At 51.8% G+C, this 26,669-nt stretch overlaps 1 protein-coding gene across 1 annotated transcript; it reads right to left on the minus strand.

Moving 5' to 3' along the window:
• Nucleotides 1–5,768: 5,768 nt before the first annotated feature.
• LOC137543932 (stabilin-1-like) lies at nucleotides 5,769–21,349 on the minus strand (the record flags this gene model as incomplete). The annotated part of the gene is made up of 5 exons (XM_068264998.1): nucleotides 21,119–21,349; nucleotides 20,541–20,618; nucleotides 11,295–11,396; nucleotides 6,224–6,334; nucleotides 5,769–5,900 (listed from the first exon to the last, which is right to left on the minus strand). Coding segments are annotated over exons 1-5 (654 nt in total), but the record flags the coding sequence as incomplete, so codon positions are not given.
• Between the last annotated feature and the right edge of the window lie 5,320 nt (nucleotides 21,350–26,669).

Raw genomic sequence — 26,669 nt, forward strand, 5'->3', positions numbered from 1 at the left:
GCACGATTTAATTGGTATGCTTGCTACTCCCTTGCAAAGTCTGCTGTACAATCTGTGACTCCAATCGTTATCTGCACGATTTAATTAGTATGCTTGCTACTCCCTTGCAAAGTCTGCTGTACAATCTGTGACTCCAATCGTTATCTGCACGATTTAATTGGTATGCTTGCTACTCCCTTGCAAAGTCTGCTGTACAATCTGTGACTCCAATCGTTATCTTCACGATTTAATTGGTATGCTTGCTACTCCCTTGCAAAGTCTGCTGTACAATCTGTGACTCCAATCGTTATCTGCACGATTTAATTGGTATGCTTGCTACTCCCTTGCAAAGTCTGCTGTACAATCTGTGACTCCAATCGTTATCTGCATGATTTAATTGGTATGCTTGCTACTCCCTTGCAAAGTCTGCTGTACAATCTGTGACTCCAATCGTTATCTGCACGATTTAACTGGTATGCTTGCTACTCCCTTGCAAAGTCTGCTGTACAATCTGTGACTCCAATCGTTATCTGCACGATTTAATTGGTATGCTTGCTACTCCCTTGCAAAGTCTGCTGTACAATCTGTGACTCCAATCGTTATCTGCACGATTTAATTGGTATGCTTGCTACTCCCTTGCAAAGTCTGCTGTACAATCTGTGACTCCAATCGTTATCTGCACGATTTAATTGGTATGCTTGCTACTCCCTTGCAAAGTCTGCTGTACAATCTGTGACTCCAATCGTTATCTGCACGATTTAATTGGTATGCTTGCTACTCCCTTGCAAAGTCTGCTGTATAATCTGTGACTCCAATCGTTATCTGCACGATTTAATTGGTATGCTTGCTACTCCCTTGCAAAGTCTGCTGTACAATCTGTGACTCCAATCGTTATCTGCACGATTTAATTGGTATGCTTGCTACTCCCTTGCAAAGTCTGCTGTACAATCTGTGACTCCAATCGTTATCTGCACGATTTAATTGGTATGCTTGCTACTCCCTTGCAAAGTCTGCTGTATAATCTGTGACTCCAATCGTTATCTGCACGATTTAATTGGTATGCTTGCTACTCCCTTGCAAAGTCTGCTGTACAATCTGAGACTCCAATCGTTATCTGCACGATTTAATTGGTACACTGCTGCATACATTGCTACTAAGATTGTTTAATATAAATTTAAGTAGTTCAGCAGTGTTAGTAAATTCCCATATTACATTTGTGAATCCTTTGTGTTCCGGCCCAGTGAGCAGTAATTATTTATTGCAGCAGGCCTGGTTTTTGGTAGCCACTCCCATCCTCAGCTGAACTGTTTTCCCAATTTCTAATTGAGAATCACTTCCAAATCAGCCATGGCAGCTACCATACCTATTTAAGAGCTGGAGCTTGGTCACTCGTGGCCTAGGTCACTTGTGCCATTTAATTCCGAAGTGCCATTTATTACAAAGTGCTTCACAACTTACCAAGAATTTACCAGGAATTCAAACAGGATTCAACAGCCACAGGACTCTGCTGGAAACAACTACTCTGCATCCACAACTGCCTCCAATGCTGTTGCTAAAAATGCCACTGCTGGACATATGCTGCACAGCCAAGTAGACTCTGCTTCTTTATTTACACAGGTTTGCTTGCACTAACTGCATACTCATATAAACTGTTTAGTGGTTGGAAACTTCCTGGTTATAATTAGAGACCATTACCATGTTTACTGCACTTTTTCTTATGTTCTGCCTGTCTGCAAACATCTACAAGTTGCATTATGCATCCTCCCAGTGTACCTCACTCCATATTCATTTCACCTGCTTTGCTTTCCTCACCTTACTCAGCTTCTCATGAACTGTTAGCTCTCCTGAAATCTCTCTCTCCCTCCAGCAGCTCAAAAACCTCACAAACATTTAAATCCCATTCACATTTGCTCACTCTCTCCCTCCTACTCTTACTTGCTGCTGGTGATATATCGCCTAACCCTGGGCCACAGCCTGCTGCCAGACAAGCATCCCCTGCTGACCCGCTTCATACACTTCACAGCCCTCTGTCCACAAATAACCTCAACACCCATCCTCGCTCCAACCTTATTTCCATCCATCCCACCCACAAACACATACTCCCCCTACCCTGCGGTCTCTGGAATGCCAGATCCGTCCGCAACAAACTTACAGCAGTCCACGACCTCTTCCTCTCCAAATCCCTCACCATCCTTGCACTCACTGAGACATGGCTCACCCCCTCTGACTCTGCCGCAGAGGCTGCCCTCTCCTATGGGGGTCTTCACCTCAGTCACACCCCCAGACCAGACAACAGGACCGGGGGAGGGGTGGGTCTGCTCCTCTCCCCATCCTGCACCTTCCGTGTCCTCACACCACCTACCTCTCTACAATTCACATCCTTTGAGGCCCACACCATCCGCCTCTACCACCCCCTCCCTGCCATTGTTGCGGTCTTATACCGCCCTCCGGGCTCCACCCCACAATTTCTCGATGACCTTGCCTCCTGGCTCCCTCATATCCTCTCCTCTGACCTCCCCACCATCATCCTTGGGGATTTCAATATTCCCATCGATGAAGCCCAGAGCTCTGCTGTGACCCGGCTACTCACCATTGCCAACTCACTTGGACTTGTACAACACGCCAACACCCCCACTCACACTGCAGGTCACACTCTCGACCTTGTATTCACTAAATCCACCACCATTGCAGACCTTGACATTGCACCCTTTCCACCCTCAGACCATCACCTTCTCACCTTCAACCTCCTCACGGAAGGCACCTCCAAATTAGCCACCCACCCACCTGGTCGATGGCAGCGAGACCTACGCAAGCTTAACCGTAGTGTCCTTGCTGACCCCCTCCATGCCCTCTCCTCCACTGTCCCCACCCTAACCTGTCCTAATCTTGCTGCAGCTCAGTATCACCAAACTCTCTCATCAGCCCTAGAGAAAGCTGCTCCACCAATATTTCGCCACAACCGACCCCCTAACCTCCAGCGCACTACCCATATTCGCATCCTCCAGAGGAAAACACGCGCCACTGAACGGAAATGGAGAAAAACTAGACTTAACCAGGATTTCCTACAGTACAAGACCAACCTGCTGCAGTTCCACACTGCCCTTGCTCATGCGAAGCAGGAATACTTTACCAAGCTCATCGGAGCACAAGCTTCCAACCCCCGGCGTCTTTTTGCCACCTTCAACTCCCTGCTTAAACCCACCCCCCCACCCTACGTTTCCTCCCTCTCTGCCACAGATTTAGCCACCCACTTCACCAACAAAATTGTCTCCATCCGCCAGGAAATATCCAATCTCCAATCTTCACCTCCCACCCCCTCCCAACCAGCTCCTCCTCCACCCTATCCTCCCCTCACATCCTTCACTCCTACTACCACCGAGGAAGTCAACCACCTACTGCAGACTTCCCATACCACTACTTCCCCCCCTTGACCCCATCCCTTCGGATTTACTCCAGCCTCACTTCACGGAATTGGCCCCAGTCCTCACTACCCTGTTCAACCTCTCCCTATCCACAGGCACCTTCCCCACAGACTTCAAGCAGGCCATTGTACTACCCCTGCTCAAGAAACCCTCACTCGACCCCTCGCTACCCTCCAACTACCGTCCTATCTCCCTCCTCCCCTTTGCCTCAAAACTCCTTGAGCGTCTGGTTCACAAACGCCTGACCCAGTACCTCAATGCTAACTCACTGCTAGACCCACTCCAATCTGGATTTCGGCCTGCCCACTCAAACGAAACTGCTCTCACCAAAGTGGTCAACGACCTTGCCTTAGCTAAAGCTGAAGGTAAATACTCCATTCTCCTCCTCCTTGACCTGTCAGCAGCTTTTGACACAGCAGATCATCCCCTACTCCTCCAGTCCCTCCAGACCTTGGGCATTCACGATCTCGCCCTGTCCTGGCTTTCATCCTACCTCTCCAACCGCTCCTTCACGACCACCTTTAATGAGTCCTCTTCCACCCCCAACCACCTCTCGGTGGGAGTCCCCCAAGGTTCGGTCCTTGGCCCCCTACTGTTCACCCTATACACATCCTCCATTGGCAAGGTTATCTCCTCCATGGGTTTTAACTACCATCTGTATGCAGATGACACCCAGATCTACCTCCACACCCCTGACATATCCACCACTACCATGGACAAGGTCTCCTCCTGCCTATCCGCCATCTCCTCCTGGATGTCTGCTAGGTTCCTGAAACTAAATCTAGACAAAACGGAATTTATGATCTTCCCACTCCGGCCATCCACGAACCTCCCAGATGTGCATGTCACTGTTAACCACACTACCATTCGCCCTACCTCTCAAGCCCGCTGTCTGGGTGTCACCCTGGACTCCGCACTCTCCTTCACTTCCCACATCCAAAACCTCACAAAGTCCTGCAACTTCCACCTTCGTAACATCTGTAAGATTTGCCCTTTCCTGACCTCTGCCACCACCAAACTCCTCATCCATGCCCTCATAATTTCCCGCCTTGACTACTGCAATGCCCTGCTGTCTGGTCTCCCTATGACCCGAACAGTCCCACTGCAGTCCATCATGAATGCGGCAGCCAGAATTATCCACTGCTCCCATCGATCCACCACGGCAGATCCCCTCCTAGAATCCCTCCACTGGCTTCCTATCCAGTCCAGAATCAGATTCAAGATACTGTGTCTGACCTACAAATCTGTCCACAAAACCTGTCCAACCTACATTTCCGATCTTACTCAGAGGTACACACCTAGCCGCTCACTCCGCTCTTCCAATGAACTTCGCCTAACCACCCTCCGCATCACCCAGTCCCATGCACGCCTCCAGGACTTCTCAAGAGCTGCTCCAACACTATGGAACTCCCTACCTCCACCCATTAGGGCAGCCCCCTCCTTCAACATCTTCAAGAAAGCCCTCAAAACTCACCTTTTCACTCTGGCCTACTACCCCTCACAAGTGCTCTAAACCTACAGCTGAACTCTGGTCCCCTACCATTCGTGTCCTTACCTCTCCCTCTAGATTGTAAGCCTTTGGGCAGGGTCCTCCTCCTTTTGTGTCCTACCTGATCTGGCACCTACATTACTGTGAACCCATGCCATGCATTTGAGTGAACCTAACTTGCCTAATCTCCATGCTTCATCCAGTGACTGACTAAGCATTACCTTGTACTCATACTGTGCTGTGTGATCTCCATGCTCCATCCAGTGACTAAGCATTACCTTCTACTCATACTGTGCTGTGTGATCTCCATGCTCCATCCAGTGACTAAGCATTACCTTGTACTCATACTGTGCTGTGTGATCTCCATGCTCCCATCCAGTGACTGACTAAGCATTACCTTGTACTCATACTGTGCTGTGTGATCTCCATGCTCCATCCAGTGACTAAGCATTACCTTGTACTAATACTGTGCTGTGTGATCTCCATGCTCCATCCAGTGACTGACTAAGCATTACCTTGTACTCATACTGTGCTGTGTGATCTGGTCTTTCTTGTATTCCTGTATTGTCATATTGCTGTATGTCACCCCTAAATATTGTCTGTAACCTAAATTAATGTTCAGCGCTGCGTAATATGTTGGCGCTTTATAAATACAATAAATAATAATAATAATAAATAATAATAATATTATTTGCATTAAATTTGCATCTCATTGACCATCTGAGCCTCCCAAAAGTTACAGCTGCAGAGTTAAACTTTTCAAAAAGTTGTGTCTTCTCTCCCTTACACTCATCTGTGAACAGGTCAGAGAAGGTTGCGCTGTATCGTCTTTTGTATATTTGGCCGCTAGCGTTTTGCTGTGGGTTATTGTACTGTACCTGGTTGTACCTTTTGAAAAACATCAGCCAATAGGAGGAGCCAAGCATGCTGCTTCTGTGCATCCCATTCCTCAGGTCTGCAGGGGACAGCGCCTCCCCCTGGATAATGTGATATTTGATGATGCTGGGATCCTAAGACACAGAAATCCAAGGAAAAACACGCCTCAGTTATACAATACTCTACAGTACTGCGACAAGACAACGAGCGCGCATAAATCACTACTGCTTAACAGCTGTATAGAAAGGGGTGGGGGTGATAATAAGGGGAGGGAGACATAGAAAGATGGAGGGTGGGGGGACAAAGGAGGGGTGAGATTGAGGGATGGAGGAGAGAGAAGGATAGAAGAGAAAAGGAGGGAGAGGGAGGATGAACAAGAAGGAGGGAGGAAGAGAGGAGGGAGAAGGCTAGAGGGAGAGAGAGAAAGGGGAGGGGAGAGAAAAACTAGTAGACTTACCAGATGGTCAGTTCCAGATTGATTGAGAAATGTCTTTATTGCGGCGTTATCCGGCACAAACACTGTATATTTCTGTTGAGCAGCTTCCAGTTCCTGAATGAAGCTTGAGTTCTGCACATTGAGATACAATAATGTTACCCAGGAACGGTTATTTCCAGGCACAAATACATTTTCAGATTTGTGTACTTCCTGACAAGCTGAGCCATGTTATGTCTTATTACTATATGTCCCAACACAACAGTGGAGAGAAACCATCAATACATTTCCTAGGTCTTCACTACAGCCACGACCACCAGCAAGCCACAGATGTGGGGCCATGGGCCTCAACACTACCACAGTCTACCTGCGTATCTCAGACAAGAAGGTTTCTGAAGGCGCAGTCTTTGGCCATCAGCGACGTTCTACCTTCATCTCTCAGAAGAGAAGGTTTCTGAAGGCGCAGTCTTTGGCCATCAGCGATGGTCTACCTGCGTCTCTCAGAAAAGAAGGCTTCTGAAGGGGCAGTCTTTGGCCATCAGCGACGTTCTACCTTCATCTCCCAGACAAGAAGGTTTCTGAAGGCGCAGTCTTTGGCCATCAGCGATGGTCTACCTGCGTCTCTCAGACAAGAAGGTTTCTGAAGGCGCAGTCTTTGGCCATCAGCGACGGTCTACCTGCGTCTCTCAGACAAGAAGGTTTCAGAAGGCGCAGTCTTTGGCCATCAGCGACGGTCTACCTGCGTCTCTCAGACAAGAAGGTTTCCGAAGGCGCAGTCTTTGGCCATCAGCGACGGTCTACCTGCGTCTCTCAGACAAGAAGGTTTCCGAAGGCGCAGTCTTTGGCCATCAGCGACGGTCTACCTGCGTCTCTCAGACAAGAAGGTTTCCGAAGGCGCAGTCTTTGGCCATCAGCGACGGTCTACCTGAGTCTCTCAGACAAGAAAGTTTCAGAAGGCGCAGTCTTTGGCCATCAGCGACGGTCTACCTGCGTCTCTCAGACAAGAAGGTTTCCGAAGGCGCAGTCTTTGGCCATCAGCGACGGTCTACCTGCGTCTCTCAGACAAGAAGGTTTCAGAAGGCGCAGTCTTTGGCCATCAGCGACGGTCTACCTGCGTCTCTCAGACAAGGTTTCCGAAGGCGCAGTCTTTGGCCATCAGTGACGGTCTACCTGCGTCTCTCAAACAAGGTTTCCGAAGACGCAGCCTTTGGCCATCAGCGATGGTCTACCTGCATCTCTCAGACAAGAACGTTTCCGAAGGCGCAGTCGTTGGCCATCAGCGATGGTATACCTGCGTCTCTCAGACAAGAAGGTTTCCGAAGGCGCAGTCTTTGGCCATCAGCGACGGTCTACCTGCGTCTCTCAGACAAGAAGGTTTCCGAAGGCGCAGTCTTTGGCCATCAGCGACGGTCTACCTGAGTCTCTCAGACAAGAAAGTTTCAGAAGGCGCAGTCTTTGGCCATCAGCGACGGTCTACCTGCGTCTCTCAAACAAGAAGGTTTCCGAAGACGCAGCCTTTGGCCATCAGCGATGGTCTACCTGCATCTCTCAGACAAGAACGTTTCCGAAGGCGCAGTCGTTGGCCATCAGCGATGGTATACCTGCGTCTCTCAGACAAGAAGGCTTCCGAGGCCGCAGTCTTTGGCCATTAGCGATGGTCTACCTGCGTCTCTCAGACAAGGAGGTTTCCGAAGGCGCAGTCTTTGGCCATCAGTGACCGTCTACCTGCGCCTCTCAGACAAGAAGGCTTCCGAGGCCGCAGTCTTTGGCCATCAGTGACGGTCTACCTGCGTCTCTCAGACAAGAAGGTTTCCGAAGACGCAGTCTTTGGCCATCAGTGACCGTCTACCTGCGTCTCTCAGACAAGAAGGTTTCTGAAGGCGCAGTCTTTGGCCATCAGCGACGGTCTACCTGCGTCTCTCAGACGAGAAGGTTTCCGAAGACGCAGTCTTTGGCCATCAGCGACGGTCTACCTGCGTCTCTCAGACAAGAAGGCTTCCGAAGGCGCAGTCTTTGGCCATCAGCGACGGTCTACCTGCGTCTCTCAGACGAGAAGGTTTCCGAAGGCGCAGTCTTTGGCCATCAGCGATGGTCTACCTGCGTCTCTCAGACAAGGTTTCCGAAGGCGCAGTCTTTGGCCATCAGCAATGGTCTACCTGCGTCTCTCAGACAAGGTTTCTGAAGACGCAGTCTTTGGCCATCAGCGACGGTCTACCTGCGTCTCTCAGACAAGAAGGTTTCCGAAGGCGCAGTCTTTGGCCATCAGTGACGGTCTACCTGCGTCTCTCAGACAAGAAGGCTTCCGAGGCCGCAGTCTTTGGCCATTAGCGATGGTCTACCTGCGTCTCTCAGACAAGGAGGTTTCCGAAGGCGCAGTCTTTGGCCATCAGTGACCGTCTACCTGCGTCTCTCAGACAAGAAGGTTTCTGAAGGCGCAGTCTTTGGCCATCAGCGACGGTCTACCTGCATCTCTCAGACAAGAACGTTTCCGAAGGCGCAGTCTTTGGCCATCAGCGACGGTATACCTGCGTCTCTCAGAAAAGAAGGCTTCCGAGGCCGCAGTCTTTGGCCATCAGTGACCGTCTACCTGCGTCTCTCAGACAAGAAGGTTTCTGAAGGCGCAGTCTTTGGCCATCAGCGACGGTCTACCTGCGTCTCTCAGACAAGAAGGCTTCCGAAGGCGCAGTCTTTGGCCATCAGTGACCGTCTACCTGCGCCTCTCAGACAAGAAGGCTTCCGAGGCCGCAGTCTTTGGCCATCAGTGACGGTCTACCTGCGTCTCTCAGACAAGGTTTCCGAAGACGCAGTCTTTGGCCATCAGTGACCGTCTACCTGCGTCTCTCAGACAAGAAGGTTTCTGAAGGCGCAGTCTTTGGCCATCAGCGATGGTCTACCTGCGTCTCTCAGACAAGGTTTCCGAAGGCGCAGTCTTTGGCCATCAGCAATGGTCTACCTGCGTCTCTCAGACAAGGTTTCTGAAGACGCAGTCTTTGGCCATCAGTGACGGTCTACCTGCGTCTCTCAGACAAGGTTTCTGAAGACGCAGTCTTTGGCCATCAGTGACGGTCTACCTGCGGCTCTCAGACAAGATTTCCCGAAGGCGCAGTCTATGGCCATTGGCAATAGCAATAAAGTGTGGGGTACCTTAGAATAAGCAACTGTAGGATATGTAGATCAAAGCAAGTGACGCCGCTCACACCCCCAACATAACACAGGGATGCTGAAAACACCTCTCCTCCAATGCAGGCCATATAAGCAAATAACAAACACCGAACACAACGGTGGCTCCAGTAAAACTCCACTATTTATTTCACGACAGGGCAGACAGAGGTTTCAGACAGCGTTGTGTCTTCAGTTATATCCAGCAATATAGGAGCAGAATAAACAACCGCAGGAGATCCCTAAGCTAATAATGAATGAATACTAGATCCAATTCAGAGAAAAAAAAATTCAGCCGTGGCATCTGGCACTGGTGGGGATCACCTAATCCATGTGCTTGCCAGATGCTTGAGCAACAGGCCAAAAAAGCACAAACCTCCCCACAGGTGCAGGCAGAATACTCACCAGGCTTCCAGCGATCCTCCAGCAGCGTCCCACATCACCTCGTGGGCTCTTAGCGACTTTCTGTGCACGGAAGCCAGAGTGTCAGCTGACCCGCATCAGGTCATGTGACATGCCGACTTGTGTGCACGGACGTCGGAAGCCACTAGGAGCCTGGAAGGTGATGCAGGATATTGCTGGAAGATCTGTGGAGGCCACAAAACAGAGGTCACCATTATCCCTCAGGCGTGCCGGTTAGTTGAGACTTCCCATTGCCTGAGTTCCAATTAACGGAGACTCCGCTGCATATAGCTTTATTATTGCAAAATAAGAAAACAAATCAACATTAATTAAAACCACATGAGATGGCCATCCCACCAACGACCAACAGCCAACCAGCACATACACACACGGCCGGCCAATCAAACGCAGATAGAGACAACTGGGGGCAACAGGTTTGAAGCAGACCGCGACTGTAAATATCCACTGCGGAAAGCAGAAACTCTAAGCATACGTCCTTCGCCTTGTCTTTAGTCATAGCCTGAGGCTTGACTGATTTCAATAGAGTAGGAGGTCTTTTCTATTGCAAATCGCGATCACATTCCCTAACGTGCTATGATTGGCACGAAGTGTTAAAAGTTTAACATAGTTACCTTAATCTGCAGTATAGTAAAACGACCACAAGAGGTCACTGTGTGTAAAATGCGATGGTAATCTGAATGGGATTGTCATTCCCTGTATTCACTCCATTCTAAGCAAGCTGCATTTCCTGATGGTGGTGTTGGTGTATAATCTATCTTATGCATGGTTTTCTTCAGTAAAGAGTTCTGACTGATTATACTAGTTGCCTATTTGTATGTACAGAACAGTAAGCTCCAACAGGGAGGACATACAAACTTCATGGAAATTGTGTCCTTTGCCAGATATCCAATTTTGTAATTTGCATAAAATGATCATACAAGTTTCATTACCTCAGCATTTTCTGCATCAACCATTCCCTTCCGCCCACTCACACAGAGACATAATCACCTCAGAATTATCTGCATCGACCATTCCCTCCCGCCCACTCACACACAGACATAATCACCTCAGAATTATCTGCATCGACCATTCCCTCCCGCCCACTCACACACAGACATAATCACCTCAGAATTATCTGCAGCCACCATTCCCTCCCGCCCACTCACACGCAGACATAATCACCTCAGAATTATCTGCAGCCACCATTCCCTCCCGCCCACTCACACACAGACATAATTACCTCAGAATTATCTGCAGCCACCATTCCCTCCTGCCCACTCACACACAGACATAATCACCTCAGAATTATCTGCAGCCACCATTCCCTCCTGCCCACTCACACACAGACATAATCACCTCAGAATTATCTGCATCGACCATTCCCTCCCACCCACTCACACACAGACATAATCACCTCAGAATTATCTGCAGCCACCATTCCCTCCCGCCCACTCACACGCAGACATAATCACCTCAGAATTATCTGCAGCCACCATTCCCTCCCGCCCACTCACACGCAGACATAATGCCCTACCTGAATCTCCAGCTTGAACTGGTCCCACGCCCCCTGTTGGCTCAGTGTCTGGAGGAGTCCTGGGCGTGGCGGGGGAATATTCCCTAATGGCGGGAACAGAACCTAGACGGAAAATAGAATGTTTCAGGGCGTGGCCACCAACACTGTCTGCTGAGATTTACTATTATACAGTACTATTTATGTATATCTCAATATTTTACTACTATCTAATCATTTTAGGAATACGTTTCTTAGCTCCATGTCATTTTAAATGAAGTCTTAATAAATGTGTTATTGTTTTAAATGTGCATTACTGATATGATGTTTGTTATATGTTTAAAAGCTCAAAAAAATTGCACAAGTATAAATTGCAGCAATACTGGAGGAAGATACATCTTGGCAATGTTTACCTTCTAGAGCATTCAGTGAATGCAGGAAAAGCAGCACTGCACGTTTTGTCACTTTGCACACAGCCAGGTTGCAGTGGAGGGGTTGGGTCTGTCACTTTGCACAGGCAGGATGCAGTGGAGGCAGATCTGTCACTTTATGCACAGGCAGGATGCAGTGGAGGCAGATCTGTCACTTTGCACACAGGCAGGATGCAGTGGAGGGGATCTGTCACTTTGCACACAGGCAGGATGCAGTGGAAGGGATCTGTCAGTTGCACACAGGCAGGATGCAGTGGAAGGGATCTGTCAGTTGCACACAGGCATGATGCAGTGGAGGGGGATGTCACTTTGCACACAGGCATGATGCAGTGGAGGGGGATGTCACTTTGCACACAGGCATGATGCAGTGGAGGGGGATGTCCCTTTGCACACAGGCAGGATGCAGTGGAGGGGGATGTCACTTTGCACACAGGCAGGATGCAGTGGAGGGATCTGTCAGTTGCACACAGGCAGGATGCAGTGGAGGGGGATGTCACTTTGCACACAGGCAGGATGCAGTGGAGGGGATGTGTCACTTTGCACACAGGCAGGATGCAGTGGAGGGGATGTGTCACTTTGCACACAGGCAGGATGCAGTGGAGGGGATCTGTCAGTTGCACACAGGCAGGATGCAGTGGAGGGTGATGTCACTTTGCACACAGGCAGGATGCAGTGGAGGGGGATGTCACTTTGCACACAGGCAGGATGCAGTGGAGGGGGATGTCACTTTGCACACAGGCAGGATGCAGTGGAGGGATCTGTCAGTTGCACACAGGCAGGATGCAGTGGAGGGGGATGTCACTTTACACACAGGCAGGATGCAGTGGAGGGGAGGTGTCACTTTGCACACAGGCAGGATGCAGTGGAGGGGATCTGTCACTTTGCACACAGGCAGGATGCAGTGGAGGGGATGTGTCACTTTGCACACAGGCAGGATGCAGTGGAAGGGATCTGTCAGTTGCACACAGGCAGGATGCAGTGGAGGGGGATGTCACTTTGCACACAGGCAGGATGCAGTGGAGGGGTGGGGTGTCACTTTGCACACAGGCAGGATGCAGTGGAGGGGATCTGTCACTTTATGCACAGGCAGGATGCAGTGGAGGGGGATGTCACTTTGCACACAGGCAGGATGCAGTGGAGGGGGATGTCACTTTGCACACAGGCAGGATGCAGTGGAGGGATCTGTCAGTTGCACACAGGCAGGATGCAGTGGAGGGGAATGTCACTTTGCACACAGGCAGGATGCAGTGGAGGGGATCTGTCACTTTGCACACAGGCAGGATGCAGTGGAAGGGATCTGTCAGTTGCACACAGGCAGGATGCAGTGGAGGGGGATGTCACTTTGCACACAGGCAGGATGCAGTGGAGGGGTGGGGTGACACTATGCACACAGGCAGGATGCAGTGGAAGGGATCTGTCAGTTGTACACAGGCAGGATGCAGTGGAGGGGATCTGTCACTTTATGCACAGGCAGGATGCAGTGGAAGGGATCTGTCAGTTGCACACAGGCAGGATGCAGTGGAAGGGATCTGTCAGTTGCACACAGGCAGGATGCAGTGGAAGGGATCTGTCAGTTGCACACAGGCAGGATGCAGTGGAGGGGATGTGTCACTTTGCACACAGGCAGGATGCAGTGGAGGGGATCTGTCAGTTGCACACAGGCAGGATGCAGTGGAGGGGATGTGTCACTTTGCACACAGGCAGGATGCAGTGGAAGGGATCTGTCAGTTGCACACAGGCAGGATGCAGTGGAGGGGATCTGTCAGTTGCACACAGGCAGGATGCAGTGGAGGGGATGTGTCACTTTGCACACAGGCAGGATGCAGTGGAGGGGATGTGTCACTTTGCACACAGGCAGGATGCAGTGGAGAGGATCTGTCACTTTGCACACAGGCAGGATGCAGTGGAAGGGATCTGTCAGTTGCACACAGGCAGGATGCAGTGGAGGGGGATGCCACTTTGCACACAGGCAGGATGCAGTGGAGGGGTGGGGTGTCACTTTGCACACAGGCAGGATGCAGTGGAGGGGATCTGTCACTTTATGCACAGGCAGGATGCAGTGGAGGGGGATGTCACTTTGCACACAGGCAGGATGCAGTGGAGGGGGATGTCACTTTGCACACAGGCAGGATGCAGTGGAGGGATCTGTCAGTTGCACACAGGCAGGATGCAGTGGAGGGGAATGTCACTTTGCACACAGGCAGGATGCAGTGGAGGGGATCTGTCACTTTGCACACAGGCAGGATGCAGTGGAAGGGATCTGTCAGTTGCACACAGGCAGGATGCAGTGGAGGGGGATGTCACTTTGCACACAGGCAGGATGCAGTGGAGGGGATCTGTCAGTTGCACACAGGCAGGATGCAGTGGAGGGGATGTGTCACTTTGCACACAGGCAGGATGCAGTGGAGGGGATCTGTCAGTTGCACACAGGCAGGATGCAGTGGAGGGTGATGTCACTTTGCACACAGGCAGGATGCAGTGGAGGGGGATGTCACTTTGCACACAGGCAGGATGCAGTGGAGGGATCTGTCAGTTGCACACAGGCAGGATGCAGTGGAGGGGGATGTCACTTTACACACAGGCAGGATGCAGTGGAGGGGAGGTGTCACTTTGCACACAGGCAGGATGCAGTGGAGGGGATCTGTCACTTTGCACACAGGCAGGATGCAGTGGAGGGGATGTGTCACTTTGCACACAGGCAGGATGCAGTGGAAGGGATCTGTCAGTTGCACACAGGCAGGATGCAGTGGAGGGGGATGTCACTTTGCACACAGGCAGGATGCAGTGGAGGGGTGGGGTGTCACTTTGCACACAGGCAGGATGCAGTGGAGGGGATCTGTCACTTTATGCACAGGCAGGATGCAGTGGAGGGGGATGTCACTTTGCACACAGGCAGGATGCAGTGGAGGGGGATGTCACTTTGCACACAGGCAGGATGCAGTGGAGGGATCTGTCAGTTGCACACAGGCAGGATGCAGTGGAGGGGAATGTCACTTTGCACACAGGCAGGATGCAGTGGAGGGGATCTGTCACTTTGCACACAGGCAGGATGCAGTGGAAGGGATCTGTCAGTTGCACACAGGCAGGATGCAGTGGAGGGGGATGTCACTTTGCACACAGGCAGGATGCAGTGGAGGGGATCTGTCAGTTGCACACAGGCAGGATGCAGTGGAGGGGGATGTCACTTTGCACACAGGCAGGATGCAGTGGAGGGGTGGGGTGACACTATGCACACAGGCAGGATGCAGTGGAAGGGATCTGTCAGTTGCACACAGGCAGGATGCAGTGGAGGGGATCTGTCACTTTATGCACAGGCAGGATGCAGTGGAAGGGATCTGTCAGTTGCACACAGGCAGGATGCAGTGGAAGGGATCTGTCAGTTGCACACAGGCAGGATGCAGTGGAAGGGATCTGTCAGTTGCACACAGGCAGGATGCAGTGGAGGGGATGTGTCACTTTGCACACAGGCAGGATGCAGTGGAGGGGATCTGTCAGTTGCACACAGGCAGGATGCAGTGGAGGGGATGTGTCACTTTGCACACAGGCAGGATGCAGTGGAAGGGATCTGTCAGTTGCACACAGGCAGGATGCAGTGGAGGGGATCTGTCAGTTGCACACAGGCAGGATGCAGTGGAGGGGATGTGTCACTTTGCACACAGGCAGGATGCAGTGGAGGGGATGTGTCACTTTGCACACAGGCAGGATGCAGTGGAGAGGATCTGTCACTTTGCACACAGGCAGGATGCAGTGGAAGGGATCTGTCAGTTGCACACAGGCAGGATGCAGTGGAGGGGGATGCCACTTTGCACACAGGCAGGATGCAGTGGAGGGGTGGGGTGTCACTTTGCACACAGGCAGGATGCAGTGGAGGGGATCTGTCACTTTATGCACAGGCAGGATGCAGTGGAGGGGGATGTCACTTTGCACACAGGCAGGATGCAGTGGAGGGGGATGTCACTTTGCACACAGGCAGGATGCAGTGGAGGGATCTGTCAGTTGCACACAGGCAGGATGCAGTGGAGGGGAATGTCACTTTGCACACAGGCAGGATGCAGTGGAGGGGATCTGTCACTTTGCACACAGGCAGGATGCAGTGGAAGGGATCTGTCAGTTGCACACAGGCAGGATGCAGTGGAGGGGGATGTCACTTTGCACACAGGCAGGATGCAGTGGAGGGGATCTGTCAGTTGCACACAGGCAGGATGCAGTGGAGGGGGATGTCACTTTGCACACAGGCAGGATGCAGTGGAGGGGTGGGGTGACACTATGCACACAGGCAGGATGCAGTGGAAGGGATCTGTCAGTTGCACACAGGCAGGATGCAGTGGAGGGGATCTGTCACTTTATGCACAGGCAGGATGCAGTGGAAGGGATCTGTCAGTTGCACACAGGCAGGATGCAGTGGAAGGGATCTGTCAGTTGCACACAGGCAGGATGCAGTGGAAGGGATCTGTCAGTTGCACACAGGCAGTATGCAGTGGAGGGGATGTGTCACTTTGCACACAGGCAGGATGCAGTGGAGGGGATCTGTCAGTTGCACACAGGCAGGATGCAGTGGAGGGGATGTGTCACTTTGCACACAGGCAGGATGCAGTGGAAGGGATCTGTCAGTTGCACACAGGCAGGATGCAGTGGAGGGGATCTGTCAGTTGCACACAGGCAGGATGCAGTGGAGGGGATCTGTCAGTTGCACACAGGCAGGATGCAGTGGAGGGGATGTGTCACTTTGCACACAGGCAGGATGCAGTGGAGGGGATGTGTCACTTTGCACACAGGCAGGATGCAGTGGAGAGGATCTGTCACTTTGCACACAGGCAGGATGCAGTGGAAGGGATCTGTCAGTTGCACACAGGCAGGATGCAGTGGAGGGGGATGCCACTTTGCACACAGGCAGGATGCAGTGGAGGGGGATGTCACTTTGCACACAGGCAGGATGCAGTGGAGGGGGATGTCACTTTGCACACAGGCAGGATGCAGTGGAGGGATCTGTCAGTTGCACACAGGCAGGATGCAGTGGAGGGGAATGTCACTTTGCACACAGGCAGGATGCAGTGGAGGGGATCTGTCACTTTGCACACAGGCAGGATGCAGTGGAAGGGATCTGTCAGTTGCACACAGGCAGGATGCAGTGGAGGGGGATGTCACTTTGCACACAGGCAGGATGCAGTGGAGGGGATCTGTCAGTTGCACACAGGCAGGATGCAGTGGAGGGGGATGTCACTTTGCACACAGGCAGGATGCAGTGGAGGGGTGGGGTGACACTATGCACACAGGCAGGATGCAGTGGAAGGGATCTGTCAGTTGCACACAGGCAGGATGCAGTGGAGGGGATCTGTCACTTTATGCACAGGCAGGATGCAGTGGAAGGGATCTGTCAGTTGCACACAGGCAGGATGCAGTGGAAGGGATCTGTCAGTTGCACACAGGCAGGATGCAGTGGAAGGGATCTGTCAGTTGCACACAGGCAGTATGCAGTGGAGGGGATGTGTCACTTTGCACACAGGCAGGATGCAGTGGAGGGGATCTGTCAGTTGCACACAGGCAGGATGCAGTGGAGGGGATGTGTCACTTTGCACACAGGCAGGATGCAGTGGAAGGGATCTGTCAGTTGCACACAGGCAGGATGCAGTGGAGGGGATCTGTCAGTTGCACACAGGCAGGATGCAGTGGAGGGGATGTGTCACTTTGCACACAGGCAGGATGCAGTGGAGGGGTGGGATGTCACTTTGCACACAGGCCGGATGCAGTGGAGGGGATCTATCAGTTGCACACAGGCAGGATGCAGTGGAGGTGGATGTCACTTTGCACACAGCCAGGTTGGAGTGGAAGGGATCTGTCAGTTGCACACAGGCAGGATGCAGTGGAAGGGATCTGTCAGTTGCACACAGGCAGGATGCAGTGGAGGGGGATGTCACTTTGCACACAGGCAGGATGCAGTGGAGGGGATCTGTCAGTTGCACACAGGCAGGATGCAATGGAGGGGATCTGTCAATTTATGCACAGGCAGGATGCAGTGGAAGGGATCTGTCAGTTGCACACAGGCAGGATGCAGTGGAGGGGATGGGTGACTTTGCACACAGGCAGGATGAAGTGGAGGTGGATGTCACTTTGCACACAGGCAGGATGCAGTGGAGGGGATGGGTCACTTTATGCACAGGCAGGATGCAGTGGAAGGGATCTGTCAGTTGCACACAGGCAGGATGCAGTGGAGGTGGATGTCACTTTGCACACAGCCAGGTTGCAGTGGAGGGGAGGTGTCACTTTGCACACAGGCATGATGCAGTGGAGGGGGATGTCACTTTGCATACAGGCAGGATGCAGTGGAGGGGATGTGTCACTTTGCACACAGGCAGGATGCAGTGGAGGGGATCTATCAGTTGCACACAGGCAGGATGCAGTGGAGGTGGATGTCACTTTGCACACAGCCAGGTTGCAGTGGAAGGGATCTGTCAGTTGCACACAGGCAGGATGCAGTGGAGGGGATGTGTCACTTTGCACACAGGCAGGATGCAGTGGAGGGGATCTGTCAGTTGCACACAGGCAGGATGCAGTGGAGGTGGATGTCACTTTGCACACAGCCAGGTTGCAGTGGAAGGGATCTGTCAGTTGCACACAGGCAGGATGCAGTGGAGGGGGATGTCACTTTGCACACAGGCAGGATGCTGTGGAGGGGATCTGTCAGTTGCACAAAGGCAGGATGCAATGGAGGGGATCTGTCACTTTATGCACAGGCAGGATGCAGTGGAAGGGATCTGTCAGTTGCACACAGGCAGGATGCAGTGGAGGGGATGGGTCACTTTGCACACAGGCAGGATGCAGTGGAGGTGGATGTCACTTTGCACACAGGCAGGATGCAGTGGAGGGGATGGGTCACTTAATGCACAGGCAGGATGCAGTGGAAGGGATCTGTCAGTTGCACACAGGCAGGATGCAGTGGAGGTGGATGTCACTTTGCACACAGCCAGGTTGCAGTGGAAGGGATCTGTCAGTTGCACACAGGCAGGATGCAGTGGAGGTGGATGTCACTTTGCACACAGGCAGGATGCAGTGGAGGGGATCTGTCAGTTGCACACAGGCAGGATGCAGTGGAGGGGATGTCACTTTGCACACAACCAGGTTGCAGTGGAAGGGATCTGTCAGTTGCACACAGGCAGGATGCAGTGGAGGGGATCTGTCAGTTGCACACAGGCAGGATGCAGTGGAGGGGGATGTCACTTTATGCACAGGCAGGATGCAGTGGAGGGGTTAGGTTTGTCAATTTGCACACAGCCAGGATGCAGTGGAAGGGATGTGTCAGTTGCACACAGGCAGGATGCAGGGGAGGGGTTTCTCACTTTGGACACAGGTGGGATGCAGTGGAGGGGGAGAGGTTTGTCACATTGCGCACAGGCAGCATGCAGTGAAGGGGGAGGGGCTTGTCACTTGCACACAGGTGGGATGCAGTGGAGCAGGAGGGGTTTGTCACTTTGGACAGAGGTGGGATGCAGTGAAGGGGGAGGGGTTTCTCACTTTGGACACAGGTGGGATGCAGTGGAGGGGGAGGGGTTTGTCACTTTGCACACAGGCAGCATGCAGTGGAGGGGGAGGGGCTTGTCACTTGCACACAGGTGGGATGCATTGGAGCAGGAGGGGTTTGTCACTTTGGACAGAGGTGGGATGCAGTGGAGAGGGAGGGGTTTGCCACTGCACACAGGCAGGATGCAGTGAAGGGGAGGGGCTTGTCACTATGCAGACAGGTGGGATGCAGTGGAGCAGGAGGGGTTTCTCACTTTGGACAGAGGTGGGATGCAGTGAAGGGGGAGGGGTTTCTCACTTTGGACACAGGTGGAATGCAGTGGAGGGGGAGGGGTTTGTCACTTGCACACAGGTGGGATGCATTGGAGCAGGAGGGGTTTGTCACTTTGGACAGAGGTGGGATGCAGTGGAGAGGGAGGGGTTTGCCACTGCACACAGGCAGGATGCAGGGAAGGGGAGGGGCTTGTCACTATGCAGACAGGTGGGATGCAGTGGAGGGGGAGGGGTTTGTCACTTTGGACAGAGGTGGGATGCAGTGAAGGGGGAGGGGTTTATCACTTTGGACACAGGCAGCATGCAGTGGAGGGGGAGGGGCTTGTCACTTGCACACAGGTGGGATGCATTGGAGCAGGAGGGGTTTGTCACTTTGGACAGAGGTGGGATGCAGTGGAGAGGGAGGGGTTTGCCACTGCACACAGGCAGGATGCAGTGAAGGGAAGGGGCTTGTCACTATGCAGACAGGTGGGATGCAGTGGAGGGGGAGGGGTTTGTCACTTTGGACAGAGGTGGGATGCAGTGAAGGGGGAGGGGTTTCTCACTTTGGACACAGGTGGGATGCAGTGGAGGGGGAGGGGTTTGTCACTTTGCACAAAGGCAGCATGCAGTGGAGGGGGAGGGGCTTGTCACTTGCACACAGGTGGGATGCATTGGAGCAGGAGGGGTTTGTCACTTTGGACAGAGGTGGGATGCAGTGGAGAGGGAGGGGTTTGCCACTGCACACAGGCAGGATGCAGTGAAGGGGAGGGGCTTGTCACTATGCAGACAGGTGGGATGCAGTGGAGGGGGAGGGGTTTGCCACTGCACACAGGCAGGATGCAGTGAAGGGGAGGGGCTTGTCACTATGCAGACAGGTGGGATGCAGTGGAGGGGGAGGGGTTTGCCACTGCACACAGGCAGGATGCAGTGAAGGGGAGGGGCTTGTCACTATGCAGACAGGTGGGATGCAGTGGAGGGGGAGGGGTTTGCCACTGCACACAGGCAGGATGCAGAGAAGGTAATTTGTCTTTTTAAATTAATGCATTTATGTTTTTTCTTTATTGCTCACCTGAGAAATAATAAAAATCTTCCCATTTGTAGCGGGGATCTCTTCATCACTAACATTCACACCGTTGACTTTTAATTTCTGGAAGATACACAGAAGGAGCCTTCATGATGATTGCTTCGTATTGATCTCAGTTGTGCGTCACTATATAAGATACGTGTTGTGGTGTGAGTGTTGTGGTGTGAGTGTTGTGGTGTGAGTGTTGTGGTGTGAGTGTTGTGGTGTGAGTGTTGTGGTGTGAGTGTTGTGGTGTGAGCGTTGTGGTGTGAGCGTTGTGGTGTGAGCGTTGTGGTGTGAGCGTTGTGGTGTGAGCGTTGTGGTGTGAGCGTTGTGGTGTGAGCGTTGTGGTGTGAGCGTTGTGGTGTGAGCGTTGTGGTGTGAGCGTTGTGGTGTGAGCGTTGTGGTGTGAGCGTTGTGGTGTGAGCGTTGTGGTGTGAGCGTTGTGGTGTACGCGTTGTGGTGTACGCGTTGTGGTGTACGCGTTGTGGTGTAAGCGTTGTGGTGTAAGCGTTGTGGTGTACGCGTTGTGGTGTACGCGTTGTGGTGTACGTGTTGTGGTGTAAGTGTTGTGTTGTACGTACCCCCTCAGTGACAGTCATCACCAGCTTGGTCCGGGGGTCCAGAGTGTCCAGCTCCTGGTCAGTGTGTGCACTCAGCCAGTCTGATGTGTGGGATTCCCGGAGGATGTGGCCCCTGTAATGACCAGACAACACATCATCATCACCACCAACACCATCATTATCATCATCATCATCATCCTCATTCCCATCATCATCATCCTCATGAAGTGCGGCTGGAACTATGACACGCATTGCCAGGGCCAGATGTGATACCCGGCTGGATAGACTGGGGGAAATATTATGGGAAGCAAGGTGGGGTCTTGCTAGGAAAACGTGGTTTGTCTTTTAAGGTGGCCACACACCATACACATTTTTAAATAGCTTTTCAATTCAAGAAATGCAATCAATTTTTCTAGCAAACAATCTGACCAAGGTACCACACACGTGTTATATTTGTCTCCAAATATGAAGAAAATGATTGAAAACTCAGAGAAAATTGCTTGGGTGTATATATATATAAATTAAGAAATTGACACTCTACCACACACAATTACATTTTCATAAAAATTGATCAGAAAAATCCACCACTCCCGATCGACTTATATCTAATAAAAACGGGAAAGCCTATCAGATTTCTTGCTCAAATAAAAAGAAAGCTTTCAATTTTTCAGGAAATCCAATTGTTTTTATCAAATTGCTGTGAAATCGGATAATTTTATTGTATCATGTGTCGCCACCTTTAGTTATTTGGTCTGGGAATCGGATTCTCTGTGAATACAGCAGAACCAAGCCCTGGACCAAGCAGCCCACTTTGTGGGGTTATATTGGAGAAGGTTTATCAAGAGGTGTTAAAAAAAAAAAGCTCCGTAGAGCACAATCTGTGCAGTGGTTCTGAGTAGTGTTGGGCGAACAGTGTTCGCCACTGTTCGGGTTCTGCAGAACATCACCCTGTTCGGGTGATGTTCGAGTTCGGCCGAACACCTGACGGTGCTCGGCCAAACCGTTCGGCCATATGGCCGAACTAAGAGCGCATGGCCGAACGTTCCCCGAACGTTCGGCTAGCGCTGTGATTGGCCGAACGGGTCACGTGGTTCGGACCCGAACGCGCTCTGATTGGCCGAACTGTCACGTGGTTCGGGTAAATAAATACCCGAACCACGTCATATCTCCGCCATTTGTCTGTGGGTTTAGCTTTGGGTAGGCAGGCAGGGTAGTTCGCGCTCCAGCCACGCTAGCCAGGGTCCCCCCCAGTCATTGTGTGTCACTGCTGGGAACAGTAGTACACCGCTCGTTCAGCCACACTATATAGCATTCTGTGTACTGTTCTGTGTCTGCTGGGAACAGTGGTACACCGCTCGTTCAGCCACACTATATAGCATTCTGTGTACTGTTCTGTGTCTGCTGGGAACAGTAGTACACCGCTCGTTCAGCCACACTATATAGCATTCTGTGTACTGTTCTGTGTCTGCTGGGAACAGTAGTACACCGCTCGTTCAGCCACACTATATAGCATTCTGTGTACTGTTCTGTGTCTGCTGGGAACAGTGGTACACCGCTCGTTCAGCCACACTATATAGCATTCTGTGTACTGTTCTGTGTCTGCTGGGAACAGTAGTACACCGCTCGTTCAGCCACACTATATAGCATTCTGTGTACTGTTCTGTGTCTGCTGGGAACAGTAGTACACCGCTCGTTCAGCCACACTATATAGCATTCTGTGTACTGTTCTGTGTCTGCTGGGAACAGTAGTACACCGCTCGTTCAGCCACACTATATAGCATTCTGTGTACTGTTCTGTGTCTGCTGGGAACAGTGGTACACCGCTCGTTCAGCCACACTATATAGCATTCTGTGTACTGTTCTGTGTCTGCTGGGAACAGTAGTACACCGCTCGTTCAGCCACACTATATAGCATTCTGTGTACTGTTCTGTGTCTGCTGGGAACAGTAGTACACCGCTCGCTCAGCCAGACTATATACCATTGTTTACTGACACTATATAGCAGACTATATAGCATTGTGTGTACACCGCTCAGCCAGACTATATACCATTGTTTACTGACACTCTGTGTACACCGCTCAGCCAGACTATATACCATTGTTTACTGCCACTCTGATTCTGCTGGGAACAGTAGTACACCGCTCGCTCAGCCAGACTATATACCATTGTTTACTGACACTCTGTGTACACCGCTCAGCCAGACTATATACCATTGTTTACTGCCACTCTGATTCTGCTGGGAACAGTAGTACACCGCTCGCTCAGCCAGACTATATACCATTGTTTACTGACACTCTGATTCTGCTGGGAACAGTAGTACACCGCTCGCTCAGCCAGACTATATACCATTGTTTACTGACACTATATAGCAGACTATATAGCATTGTGTGTACACCGCTCAGCCAGACTATATACCATTGTTTACTGACACTCTGTGTACACCGCTCAGCCAGACTATATACCATTGTTTACTGACACTCTGATTCTGCTGGGAACAGTAGTACACCGCTCGCTCAGCCAGACTATATACCATTGTTTACTGACACTATATAGCAGACTATATAGCATTGTGTGTACACCGCTCAGCCAGACTATATACCATTGTTTACTGACACTCTGTGTACACCGCTCAGCCAGACTATATACCATTGTTTACTGCCACTCTGATTCTGCTGGGAACAGTAGTACACCGCTCGCTCAGCCAGACTATATACCATTGTTTACTGACACTCTGTGTACACCGCTCAGCCAGACTATATACCATTGTTTACTGCCACTCTGATTCTGCTGGGAACAGTAGTACACCGCTCGCTCAGCCAGACTATATAGCATTGTGTTTACTGCCACTCTGTGTACACCGCTCAGCCACACTATATAGCATTGCGTACTCTGCCAGTCAGTGTGTATATTGCTGGGATCAGTAATACTCCACTCACCGTCAACCACTATATGAGCTCAACATGAGTTCCCCAGAGACCTCCGCTGTGAGCAGCACTCCCAACAACAGCAACAGCCAACGCCCCACGCAAGCTATAACATCCACCCCAGCAGCCAGTGGTCAGCAGCAGCCCTCCCCGGAGGAGAACGTTGTGTCCATCAGTCCGTCGCCAGAGCGATTAATGAGGGCTGCCATTGAGGAGATGATGGGGCCTGATGTGGAGGAGGAGGTCTGGCTCAGGCCAGCATCCCAAGTTAATGTTGAGGACGATGAGGGGTCTGTGTCTGGGGATGTTGGGGTGGCAGAGGTGGTGGGTGGGTCAGACTCAGGAGAAGAGTTGTATGATGAGGATGATGATCGGGACCATCTGTATGTGCCTCAGAGTCCGACCCCGGAAAACATGTTGTATCGTGTGTTTAGGTACTAAAATCTGCGTTCCCTCCCAGTAGTGTTGGGCGAACAGTGTTTGCCACTGTTCGGGTTCTGCAGAACATCACCCTGTTCGGGGTGACTATATAGCAGACTATATAGCATTGTGTTTAATGCCACTCTGTGTACACGGCTCAGCCACACTATATAGCATTGTGTTTACTTCCACTCTGTGTCTGCTGGGAACAGTAGTACACCGCTCCCCCGCCACTGTATAGCATTGTGCTCTGTGTCACTGCTGACAATAGTGGTACACCGCTCACCCACCACTGTATAGCATTTCTGTACTGCCACTGTACTGCTGCCAGTCAGCGTGTACTTTAAGGATAAGTGAAATGAGGAAGAAATCCGGTGAAAGAGGGAGGGGCAAGGGAAGAGGTGTTTCCCCTGATGGTTCACGTACAGGCCACAGGGGAGCACCCAAGAAAACCCACTCAATACTGCCCATGTTGTCCAGGACAACAACCCTCACAGATCCAAAAGAACAGGACCAGATAATTACTTGGATGACCTCTCAAGCGTCCAGCAGTGGGTTAAGCAGCACCAGCACATCACGCACGAGGTCCGAGTCCTCAGCCAGTTAAAGTCTGGGCTTTCTTTGAAGACTGCACTGAGGATGTTACCATGGCGATTTGCAAGGTGTGCAAGACCCGCCTGAGCAGGGGGAAAAGTATTAACAACCTCTCCACCACCAGCATGAGCCGCCACATTCTATCCAAACATCCCACTCTGTGGGCAAACGCGGCAGGACAGGGTACCACCAGCAACACTGCCTCCCTTGGGTTCACCAGACTCACCACCAGACCCGCCTCAGCAGCAGCAGTAGCCCAGCCATTGCGTGGTTCACAACATTCACAAACATCAGACGATGCTGACACTGTCACTTTCCGGACTAGTGCTCTTGAGGTCTCCCAGTGTTCATCAAACACAACAACCAACAGCCCTTCGGTGTGCAGCGCTACGGTTGAGTTGTCTGTCTCTGAGATGTTTGAGCACAAGAGGAAATTGCCAGCAAATGACCCCCGGGCCGTGGCAGTAACAGCCAGCCAGCATAGCCAAGCTTCTGGCCTGCGAAATGCTGCCATATCGAGTGGTGGAGACAAACAGCTTCAAGGGCATGATGTCAGTGGCCATCCCACGTTACGTGGTTCCCAGCCGCTACCACTTTGCGCGCTCTGCAGTGCCTGAGTTGCATGAGCACGTGGTCAGCTAAATAACCCGAAGCTTGAAGAATGCCGTTGCCTGCAAGGTTCACCTCACCACTGACACCTGGACGAGTGCGTTCGGCCAGGGTCGATACATCTCCCTTACCGCGCACTGGGTGAACCTTGTGGAGCCTGGCAGCGATTCCTCACCTGCTACGGCGCGGGTGTTGCCCACGCCGCAAACAGCTGCACCGCCGTCCCTCCCACTGGATAACAACAGCAGCACCTACCTCTCTGACTCCTTCTCCTCCAACGCATCTCAAAGCTGTACCTCATCCGGAAACGCTAACCCAGCACCAGCAGCAGTAGGATCGTGGAAGCAGTGCAGCACAGCTGTTGGCATGCGTCAGCAAGCGTTGCTGAAGCTGATCTGCCTTGGGGATAAGCAGCACACAGGGGAGGAAATTTGGAGGGGAATAAAGGAACAGACGGATTTGTGGCTGGCACCGCTGGACCTGAAACCGGGCATGAAGCTAGACACCTGGCACGAACTGGCAATGTACGCAATAGAGGTGCTGGCTTGCCCGGCAGCCAGCGTTATGTCGGAACGCTGTTTCAGTGCTGCCGGAGGCATCATCACAGATCGGCGTATCCGCCTCTCCACAGAAAATGCAGACCGTCTGACTCAAATTAAAATGAATCAATCCTGGATTGGAAACGACTACGCAACACTCCTGGACCCCAACCAAGTAACATGACCGATGAACATCTGGGATGGTTTAGCGTTTCCGGTCCCTGTTTATTGAACCTCTCATCTGTATTACATTTATGACTGCATGGCGGCAAAAAGCATTGCTGCTATATCCGCACGCTTTTTGTCCTCATGCAAGGCCTGGGTTGTTGTGTCTCACAAAGCGTGGCCTTCTCCTCCTGCGCCTCCTCCTGTTCCATCACGTGTGCTGCTGCTGCTGCTGCTGCTGCTGGGTTACCGTTGCCGGTCCCTGTTTATGGAACCTCTTATCTTTATTACATTTATGACTACATGGCGGTACAAAGCATG

Source organism: Hyperolius riggenbachi, unplaced genomic scaffold (genome assembly GCF_040937935.1).
Source record: "Hyperolius riggenbachi isolate aHypRig1 unplaced genomic scaffold, aHypRig1.pri scaffold_523, whole genome shotgun sequence".
Lineage (NCBI taxonomy): Eukaryota > Metazoa > Chordata > Amphibia > Anura > Hyperoliidae > Hyperolius > Hyperolius riggenbachi.